The 10,564-nt window shown below is 63.5% G+C and overlaps 3 protein-coding genes across 3 annotated transcripts; 2 read left to right on the top strand and 1 right to left on the bottom strand.

The window, feature by feature from the left end:
• Positions 1–1,873: 1,873 nt before the first annotated feature.
• PAN0_084d6651 (clp1-domain-containing protein) lies at positions 1,874–7,409 on the top strand (the record flags this gene model as incomplete). Its single annotated transcript, XM_014797916.1, has 3 exons — positions 1,874–3,642; positions 3,716–3,800; positions 4,200–7,409. The coding sequence occupies 3 exons, from the start codon at positions 1,874–1,876 to the stop codon at positions 7,407–7,409; spliced, it is 5,064 nt and encodes a 1,687-aa protein (XP_014653402.1).
• A 317-nt stretch (positions 7,410–7,726) lies between these two features.
• Positions 7,727–8,155, bottom strand: PAN0_084c6650 (uncharacterized protein; the record flags this gene model as incomplete). The annotated part of the gene is made up of 1 exon (XM_014797915.1): positions 7,727–8,155. One exon carries the CDS (start codon positions 8,153–8,155, stop codon positions 7,727–7,729), a length of 429 nt encoding a protein of 142 aa, XP_014653401.1.
• A 98-nt stretch (positions 8,156–8,253) lies between these two features.
• PAN0_084d6649 (uncharacterized protein) lies at positions 8,254–10,533 on the top strand (the record flags this gene model as incomplete). The annotated part of the gene is made up of 5 exons (XM_014797914.1): positions 8,254–8,273; positions 8,379–8,589; positions 9,017–9,160; positions 9,321–9,342; positions 9,407–10,533. The coding sequence occupies 5 exons, from the start codon at positions 8,254–8,256 to the stop codon at positions 10,531–10,533; spliced, it is 1,524 nt and encodes a 507-aa protein (XP_014653400.1).
• Positions 10,534–10,564: the final 31 nt, after the last annotated feature.

Genomic DNA, 10,564 nt, shown 5'->3' with positions numbered 1-10,564 from the left:
CTCTCTCTCTCTCTCTCTCTCTCTCTCTCTCTCTCTCTCTCTCTCTCTCTCTCTCTCTCTCTCTCTCTTTCGCTCTCTGGGCTGCAGCTCTGCTGTCTCGGCCCCATCGGCCTTTCCCTCCGATGCGTCCGTGGTGGGCTCACGCTGCAGCGAAGAGTGGCGTGCTGGACCCATCACTTCCTGCTCCCCACTGTCTGCTTCGGACCGACCGACGGTCTTTCGTCTGCGTATGCGATTTTCATTTTGGGCATGGCTCGAGCATCGCTCTCCTTTGTGACCTCCACAGAGGTGGACGCTGTCACTGGGCCGTGCTCGGCTGCTCGCGTATGCATTTGGGGATTTTGGTGTTTTTTTTTTTTTGGGCACGGTGATTCACCGGACGGCGGTGGCCTGAGCGGGGAAAATCTCGTCTTCTCTGCATGCTCGTCATGCGCCCTGTCTCGCTCCACGCTCGCTCGCTTTTGCCGTCGAGTTGGATCTGACGGTCGAGACACACGAGCAGCAGCCGGCCATTCCGTCCTTTGAGCTGCAACGACCGTTCGGCCTCCCGACTTGGACGTGGTGTTGAGTCTCAGCAGGATTGATTCCCCGGCAGTTTGCCGCTGTGGTGCCGAGGTGCGCCTAGCAGCGGCCGTCCATGGCTTGTGCTCATCACCCGCCGCTGCCTCCGATCTTCCCCCGCATTGCCGTTAACTGCTGCTTGCGCTGCTGGACGGCGAGATGCAGCTGCGGTTGTGTCCGAATAGATCCTAAACCTCCGATGTGCAAACGTGGCAGTTTATGCACCTGCGTGCCTTCGCTTCCGCTGCTCACAATCGCCTTGCCTATCCTTCTGCTTCTGCCCGCTTCCAGGCTGGTGACGGTTCTGAGTTGCAAAGGTTGCGGCATTGGCTGCGGCCCTAGACGGCGTTGCCAGCTCGAGCCGTCGTCTGACAGCCTTCCGCTTTTCCCGGCGCTAGAGCCTGTTCTGGCCCCATTCCGCTCGCTTGTGGCATCAGGGATCCACCACGGCTCTGGCGGTGCAGCGTCGTCAGTGCCAAGCAACCCTGACTCTCGCTAGCAGGTCTGTAAGCTTGTCGGCTCGGATGGGCATGGTTGGCTGTGGTCGGCAGTGGCTTTTTTCTCGCGTTCTGGGCGCACGTCATTCGGGTCCTCGTCGAGCTATGTTCGGATCCGCTCGCCGATCCATTCTGCACATCGTGTTTGCTGCTGCTGTTGGAGGCCAAGCTGCAGCACCGGCTGTGTCACATCCTTTGCGTGCAATGCAAGCCGCCGTGGCCTGGCTCGTGTGCGTTGGAGCAGGTTGGCAGTGCGCTGCGGACAGCTTTCTCCGACGGCTAATTAATTCGAAAGGACGCGCGTTTTCGGCACTGCAGCTCAGTGCCTGAAGGCGTGCTCGACGCTCAAGCTTGCGAGCCGCACAGATCTGCCGTCAATCCCTTCATGCATAACGTGCGTCCCTGAAATCGAGCTCGAAGAGCTTGGACCAAACGGGTTCTATAGTTGCTCAGCTTTGTTGTCTGTGTGGTCTGCACGCCCATACGAAACTCGACCGAGTGCAGGCCGACCAAACAGAAGCAGTTGCGAGCGGATCTGTGCTTCGAAGTGCATAGTGCCAAGTGCCAAGTGCGGAACGCGGACTGCGGGAGCTGCCGACTTTCTTCACGAGGAGCGGGGTCGGCGAATCGGGTCCATCGGTGAATCGGACAATCTCATCGGCTTTGAAAGTGCGGAAAGTGCGGAAATCGGAATAGAATGCTGCGAAAGTGGACCTCAAAGACGCGTCCGCAGGGTCCAAAGCAGCGTGCCATCACCCGACACCACATCTTCTGCACATCCATCCACCAACTCGGCAGCTGCAACATTCGCCAGCATGGACGGCCAAGCTGAGGGATCGTCGCAGTACCGGCGCGTGTACCTGCCGCCTCGCTCCGAGTACCGCTTCGAGCTCGAGCCGCACGAACGCATCTCGATCCGCCTCGTCCAGAACCGCACGCCGAGCGGACAAGAGCCCGACGCCGAGATCTTTGGTGCCGAGCTCGTCGGTGGCAGTCAAGAACGATGGTACCCGTTCGGAGACGAAGCCAAAGCTGCAGTCTCCTCGTGGAAAGGCGCTGAGCTCGAGATTGCAGGAACGGCGTCCACAGAGTACCTCGCCGACGAACCGTCGCCCGTCTACACCGCCTACTCGAATCTGCATCTGTACCTCGAGCGACGACGAATCCAGGCGCGACAAGCGCTGCGTGCGGATGCAAAGCTCCTGACCACTCTGGCCGGCTCCGTCTTGGATCCGAGCTACGTCGCACCGCGCACCACCGATCAGAGCACAGATACCGAGTCCGACCCAACAGGAACCGCTGCCACCACCGTCTACCGGCCCGAGGGACAGGGTCCAAGAGTCATGGTGCTAGGCCCGGAATCGGCGGGAAAGACGAGCCTGATCAAGTTCCTCGCCAACTATGCGCTGCGCTCGCCAGCCGTGGCGAGCCTGGGCAAGGGCGAGGCGGGCAAGGTCGCCGAGAGCCTTCGTCAGGGCGGAGACGGCATCATCTATCCCGACATGGAGAGCCACCTATCGGAGGAGGCCAGGAAAGCCAAGCGGGAGGAAGAGAAGCGCAGCGATATCACCGGATGGTGGCCGGTCGTGGTCAACCTCGACCCAAGCGACGGCGCACCGCCACTTCCGTGCTGCCTGTCGGCGCTGCCACTCTCGCCGCTGCCGCTGGCATCGCTTCCATCGCCTTCGCCCGCTTTCCCCTTTGGCACGAACACGGCAACCACAGGAGCCATTCCGCCGGGCACATCCACCGCACACGGCGTCGCTCCGCTGTCGCTGTGGCTGGGCAAGGAGAACGTGCGCGAGAACGAGCGCCACTTTCGCCGCGTCGTCGACTGGCTCGCCGAGGGTGTGGAGCGTCGGCTGGCGCGCGACTTTCGCTCGCGCATGTCCGGTCTGCTCATCGACACGCCCGGCGTCATCACCGCCGACGCACGCACCAAGTACGCCTTCATCCAGCACTGCATCAAGGCATTCAAGGTGGACACGCTCGTCGTGCTCGGCCACGAGAAGCTCAACCTCGAGATGACCAAGATGTTCGGTACGGCCGCAGACACCGCCGAGATCCCAGGCTCGGGCGGACAGAGGCTGCCGAGGGTGAGCGTGATCAAGCTGCCCAAGAGTGGCGGCGTGGTGGAGCTCGACGAGACGTACCGTTCGCGTCTCGAGGCACTCCAGGTCAAGACGTACTTTTACGGCGGATCGGCGCACAAGGCAGTCAGTCAGGAGGGCGGTGTGCCCAAGATGGTGTTGCCGGGACATGCGGATCCGCTGGGTGGAGTGCCATCGCTCAGTCCGTACAGCACGACGATCCCATTCGATCTGCTCGAGATCTACAAGATCGGCCAGGAGTCGCTTGCGCCTTCGTCGGCGCTGCCTATCGGCGCATCCAGAACGGTGACCGAGACGCAGCTGGTGAAGCTCGACCCGACCAATTCCGCTGCGGACCAAACCAGCCTGCTCCACAGCGTGCTCGCGCTGATCCAGCCGCCGCGCGGAGGAGGCGGCGCAGGCCAGCCAGACTCGTCTACGAATCCGACCGACGACGAGATCATCGGCGCGCCCATCCTCGGCTTTGTCCATGTGTAAGTCGCTTCTCCTTTGGTCCTGCTCAAAAAAGCACGCGAACGCTGACCGAACTCTTTGTATGCGATGTAGTGCCGATATCGACACGGTGCGCAAGAAGATCACCGTCCTCTCGCCGAGTGCAGGCAGGCTGCCGTCCAAGACGGCCATCATCGGTGTAGGTTCTGCGTCTGTGCAGCTGTGATCATACAAAGCCGCTTCCGACGCTGACCTTTTCTCTGCTCTTTGGCCTGCTGCAGTCGCTCGACTGGCAAGATGTCTAGCTCTAATCACAGCTGGGAGAGATGTGCATGTGACTTTACCGCGATCAATCTCATTGCTCAAACCTTAAGCGGGCGAGCGCGGAAAAGCGTTGGGGCCGCCCCTCGAAAGAACAAGCAACTTACGCGCATATCCCTCGACACGCGCGCACATGCTGGGTTTGAAGGGGGGGAGAGAGAGCTTGAGCTTGCCACTCGCGCGAGGCAGCGCGTGCGGGTGCAGCCGCGCGCAGGGTCCCATTTTTTTTTTTTTTGGAATCCAATTCTTCCCAGCCTCCACCCGCTTGGAGTCGCAGCTCCGCGAAAAGGGTGCGGACGGGCCCACCGCGCTGATTCATCGGCGGGGCCCGACGGCGCCGCTGCTGCTCCTCCTCATCCATCACCCTCTCGCTCGTCGCTTTAGCTTCGCTCGACCGTCCGGATGCCCGCCTGGCGACTCGCCCGACTCGCTTTCGGCTGATCCGACTTGTTCGGACCTGGCGCCGCGCCATGTCTCTTTGCGCACGCGCGCGCGCGGCTGGCTGAGCCCTGGCCGAGCTTGGCTAGCATGGCCCAAGCTTGCGACCCGCCTGCGACCCGGCTGCGACCCGGCTGGGCCAGGCGGCGCCTTCTATATAGTCGCTCGGCCGCCCGCGCCCCCTCCATCCCCTCCGGCATCCCCTTCGCCATCCCTGCTCCTTCGACGACACCACCACCGTCGTCTCTTCTTGGCTCGCTCCGCCGGCCACCACTACGACCACTACCACCGCCGTCCTCTTCCTCGCTCCGCCAGAGCGCCTCTTTTTGTCGCCCGCCCGCCTGCCTTTTCCAGCGTGCCTCTGTTGGCCGCTCGTCTCCGCCTTGGCCTTTCGTCTCGGTCGCGTGCTGGCCGTCTTTCGCCCAGCAGCGCGCTCCTCTCTCGCTCGCTGGCCTCACCAGCGCGCCTCGGCCGGCCGCTTCTGCCGCCCGCCTCTGCCGGCCGCATCCCCGCCTTCGTCCCGCTCGCTCGCCGGCCTCCTCCAGCGCGATTCTGTCGGCCGCTCGCCTTGGCCTTGATCACCGCGCTCCCCTCGCTCGCTCTCTGGCCTCGCCAGAGCGCTTCTGCCGCCCTCCCCGCCCTCTTGGCTCGCTCGCTCGCCTGCGCCACCATTGACCGTCGGCGTCTGTCGCAGCGCACCTCTGTTGGCAGAGCGCCTTTGCTATCGCTCGCCTGCACCCCACCTGCACCCCGCCAGCGCCCGCCAGCGCCCGCCAGCACCCCGCCAGCACCCCGCCAGCGACCCGCCAGCACCCCGCGCTCGTCTCTTCGCTTTCTCGCTCAACATTTTCGCCCTGGATCCGCCATGGCGAGCTCATCTGGCTCCGGGCATGGCGCATATCGGCCGTCACCGATGATTTCGCACCAAACGAGACTGGCCGATAACCTCGTGGGCCGAGTCTCGTTTGGCGCGCACACGACGGCCGAGGCGCCGCAGGCCAACATCGACGAAGTGGAGCGGCGCTTCGTCGAGACGGTGCACACGGGCATCCCAAGCGCCCACACGACCGAGGCCAAAGCCATGGCCGAGCAGTACTTGCGCACTTTTGTCGAGCAGATCTATCTGCCGCGCATCGCCGGCGGCGTTTCGGACAGCGCCATCACTGTCGACGACGTGCTCTCCTCGCCGCCGCGCCACGACCTCTCTGCGGACCGCCGCTTTTGGACCATGTTGGCGCAGTCTAGCATCTGCCGCTATCGCGAGCCGCTGGTTGACGACGAGACGCGGATCTATGTCCAGCCGGCGCTCGAGTGCTTCGCGATCATCAAGGCGACCTATTCGCGCCTCACGCGCCGCCCCGTCGACCTCGCCGTGCTTCAGGAGGCCAAGGCACTCATCCGCCGGGGCAACGTCTCTGCTCAACGCGGCAAGCCGGTAGCCACCCACGACAATTTCGTCCACTTTGTCTGCCAGGGCCTGTTCGGCAGCCATCTGCTGCAGCGCTGCCCGCGCGAGCAGATGCAGATGGCCGCGTTCCATCTCCTCATCGCCTACTGCACCGTGCCGCCCAGCGAGGTTGTGCTCGGCCGATTGCAGAGCGACGCGCTACGCTGGCGCGATGTCGACTTTTACCTCACGCTCTGGGATCCGGACGAGGAGGGCGATGAGGACGATGACGAGGGCGGTCTGCTCTTCGTCATCGACGACAACAACGACGCTGACGACGAAGGCGGCAGGGCCGCTCAAGCAGCCGAGGAGCGGCAAGTGGCCGAGGGGGCGGGCGGCCAAGACGGCCCAGGCGAAGTCATCGGCGAGCGCCTGTTCGGCGAGCGCGCGACAAGCGCTCGCCGAGCGCCAGCCAGGCCGCCGCGCTTCCGGCTCCACTGCGACGTCACGTTCCGCAATGTCAAGAGCTCCCCGGCCAACCCGGCTACGTGGTGCAGACAGCCGCTGTACGACAGCGGCGGCGCCGCCTGCCTCGAGCCCGCGCTGCTGCTCGCACAGATGGCCGAGGAGGACGCCATCTTCGACCACGGGCTCAGCATCGCCACCGTCTTTGATTCGACGGATCCGTCGTACTTTGACGATCGCGACTTCCTCACGATCCCCACCAAGCGCGACGCCGGCGACCAGTTTGTCTTTCGGGCGTTTGAGCTCGTCGATGTCGGCTCGTCGGACGATGGCGCCGCCGCACCATCCACCGCCGCCGCACCATCCACCCCGGCATCGACCTCAACATCCAGCGCCGCCCCGTCCACCTCGGCATCCGCTGCCGCAGCGCCCGCCGCCGCCGTCGCACCGCCATCCGCCACCATTGCGCCGTCGCCGCCGCCGCCCAACCTGCGGTGGACCGTCTCGACTTCGGAACCCTACACGCTCAGCATGGCCAACGCCACCACGGCCCGGCTGGCCAATGCATGCGGACTTCCAGAATTCCGGTCTGATGCGGTGCTGCGCATGACGGTCGAGAAAATCAAGCGGACCTCGATCACCAGGTCCGAGCGGCCTCCCTCGCCCAGCTATCTGTCGAGCCGCATCGACATCGATACCCAAGGCCTGGTCCAAGCGGGCCGCGAGAGCAAAGAGCGCATCTTCGAATACGCCCTGCGTCGCTTCGAGTCGATCGTGCCAAGGCCCTTGACGCTCGACGCAAGCGCCAGGTCGGCCGTCGAGCAGCACGCCAAGCTGCAGCGCCTCGTTGCCGAGCTCGCCGAAGCCAACGCAGCGCTCGACGAGACGCTCGCCCAGCCGGCACCGCCGCCGCCGGACCAGCTCGAAGCGCTCACGGCCGAGCGGCTGCGCCGTAAACTGCGCGTCGACAATCTGCGCCGCCGGCTGCGCCAGCGCGCGCTCGTCGAGGAGGCCGAGCAGGAAATGGCCATCCAGGCGCTCCGCGGCCAAGCCTGGCGCCCAGTCCAAGCCCAAGCCGGCGGCTCGACCGCACCAGCCAGGCGCACCGCACAGAGCCCCGCCGAGACGCGCCGAGACGTGGACGACGAGAACGGAGAAGCCGGGCCCGTCCGGCGAGTGAGGCAGCGCGCGGAGTGACAGCCCGGCTGGCTCAATCGGGGCCCGGGCGGGCGCAGGCGGGCCATTTGGACGTCGAGCGGTCTTTCCTTGTCGTTGTACTTTTGTTTTGCGTCTCAATGTCAAGCCGTCTTGTCTTTTGATCGTCCGCGTCTGCCGCACACACATACACACACCCGCAGCGCCAGGCCGCACGCTGAGAAGGGAGAAAACGGGGGAGTTTTTTTTTGTTTTAATTGATTTATTTTTGTTCAGAAGACATGAAGGGGCGAAAGTGCTTTCAACGTAGACGGCACAGAGAGGGCGGTGAGCATCGTGAGCGCCCGAACCGGCGAGTCTCAAGCCTCGTCGTCTTTGATCTTTTTGACCGCGGCAGAGCCGGGAGCGAGCCTGGATGGAGCGGCGTTCGGCGGCATGGCGATGTGCGCGTAATCGCCCTTGCGTTGCTGCATGTCGAGGTGGCGCTGCACGTCCGACTCGGTCTCGCCTTCGGCGAGCCAGCGCGCCATGCGCAGGTAGCCCGGCAGCTGCTTGGCGAGGTTCGCAAGGTGGATGTCGAACGACTGCACGCCGGGTCCGAAGCGATAAAAGATCCGGGTGATCTTGCTTTCGTCGTGCAAGCTGACGAAGTCATGCTCGATGCCGACGAAGCCGTCGATGGCGCCGGCCTGGCGCTCCAGCTCTGCGCGCTCCGATGCATCCACCAGGTGGTGGCTCTCGATGTCGGCGCCCAAGAGCGTGCTCGTTTCGCGGTCTCGGTCCGCCATGACTGCACGGCGTGGCCAGCGATACCAAGAGCAACTGTGCAGCGTCGAGGAGCTTGACGAAGGTTCGTGCCCGATTGTTGAGGCGCTTGCGAGGCCAGATGGGTCGTCGCGTCACTACGTATGAGTGTCAAAAGAAAAAACTGATCGAACGCCACAGACGCGGGGATGAGGATGGTGAGAGGCACACGAACAAGACGCCGATAGGTCGATATATATGTTGCAGGCTCGTGCGGGCTGCGACGTGCCATCCGCTCTGGTGGGACCGCATCCGCAAGCTGCGCAGAAACCCAAGTTGCGCAGGCGAGAAACCGCTCCGAAGGCAGACCGCAACGGGACCTGTCCAGCGAGAGGTGTACAAGAACGTCGCCGAGCTAGGACCGATGGACCGATGCAAGGACTACCCTTCGGTGCCGCGCTCCAGCGGAGAGCTCCCGGTCTGACGTCTGCTATTGGACCGCAACGCCCGAACTCACACCTCTAAGCACCTGCCATCGGACCACGCCGCCGCCCAGACTTACATCCCGATCGCCTTTTCCCCCTTCCCGTCTGCAATTGCACGATGCATCAAGCTGGCATGCAGTCGTACATCCTGCTAGACTGCGTGTCAAACTGCCTCAATTCCAGTGTGAAGTCCTGATTTGCGATTTTTGGTTTTCCTTTTACGATGCGAGTGAAGCGATGAGACTGCAAGTGGCGGTCACCACGTATGATCACGTTATTGCAGATGGCGCCAGACGCGCGTTTGAGAGCGGAGGATGGAAAGGCTGAGCATGTCACCGTCGATACCACAGACCGAAAGGCAATCGAGCGTGGGCCGAGCATGGTCCCAGGCCTTGGCTTGTCACAACCTTAATTGTGCAGGCAAGTGTCGAGAACCGCCGTGCTCCGACGGCGTCCGCTGCCGTGCCCCTCGACTGTGTTCCGCAGCCCCCTTCCGCAGCCGCCTTCAGCAGCCCCCTTCCGCACCCGCCTTCCGCAATCCCCTTCCGCAACTGCTTTGCGCATGTGCGTTCCGCAGCTTCTTCTCCTTCCGCACCCGCTTGCCTCCGACCTTGCTTCCGCTCCACCACCATCTCTACCATCTGGCCGGTCGCCTGCACATCGACCCGCGCGATTCTTGACCATGTCTGGACGGGTGTATCTCGACTCTGATCCGGACGGACAGTGGAACGTCGTCCATCCTGCCGGTAAGTTTATGTTCCCGACGCTTCAGCATTGCTCATATTACTGACACTATCTCTGTCTACGTAGTCCAAGCCCGGGCATCGCCAGCCCAAACTTCGGCACAGCGTGGCGCTCACCCCTCGGCTAGCTCGCCAACGCAGTCTCGCGCCGCCCAACCGCCTCAGACATCGCGTGCTGGCCATGCGGCTCAGCCGTCCGCCTCTTCGACCACGTCCGCTCTCGTCCACAGCCGTCCAAGCGCTAGCTCGTCCGCGCAGGATGTCGTCGACCGCCAGCCCGTCCATTCGTCGTCCGCCCAGTCTCCTCCCCGCACGCAGCCGACTGCTGCCGAGGCTTACGAATCGGACCTGACGTACTCCGAGACGGACGAATCCGAGGCTGACGAGTCCGAGGCTGACGAGTCCGAGGCCGTCGAATCCGTGGCCGCCGAGCCTGATGCTGTCGAAGCCGATGTTGTCGAGGCCGGTCCTGCCAACGTCGATGCTGCGCCTAGGCCGGGCACCGTCGCGCAGGAGACGGCACTGGTCCGCATGCATCTCATGTTCCGGCATTGGGTCGAGGCGGGCTGCCTTTCGTGTCGCGGTCTGGGAATCGCATGCGAGCAGCCCCCGGTGCACACTAAACAGGAGAAGTGCAAGCATTGCTCGCTCGAGTTCAAGCCGTGCACCTTGCGCTGGATCCTGTACATGCCCAGGGTCATCGAACTCGTGCAGAAGCTGCGCCATGTCGACTTGTCGACCATCACTCCCGAGTTTCTGGCTGCGGAGCTGGAGGTCTTTCAAGATGTCAAGGAGCTGGGCGGGTTCATGGATCGCTGCAAGGACTACGGTCCGCTCGCCCACCGCGCCCCTGCCGAGCACCCCGTCGAGCGCCCATCTTCGGAGCGTAATGACCACACTCCCACTCCCAAGCGCATGACATCGGACCGCAACGCTCAGACTCACACCCCGCCGCCCTCGTCCGAGCCGCAGAGAGGAGCGTCGGCACGCAGGAAGCGAACGTTCGACACGATGCTCAACGATCTTCCCACTCCTAGCGACGACGACATGCGCGAGCAGGGTGGCGTCGGCGTTGAAGTCCTGCAGCAGCACCAAGCCGAGCTCGCTTTCTTCGGCCCAACGATCACCAGCGAGCAGCTCCTCGGTGTCTGCGCCAGGACACTGTCTCGAATCGCGGAGGAGATGAACCGTTGATACCAAAAAAAAAAAAAAAAAAAAAAAAAAA

Source organism: Moesziomyces antarcticus (genome assembly GCF_000747765.1).
Source record: "Moesziomyces antarcticus DNA, scaffold: scaffold_v10084, strain JCM 10317, whole genome shotgun sequence".
In the NCBI taxonomy this organism is placed as follows: domain Eukaryota; kingdom Fungi; phylum Basidiomycota; class Ustilaginomycetes; order Ustilaginales; family Ustilaginaceae; genus Moesziomyces; species Moesziomyces antarcticus.
This window is presented reverse-complemented; position numbering and strand designations above follow the sequence as displayed.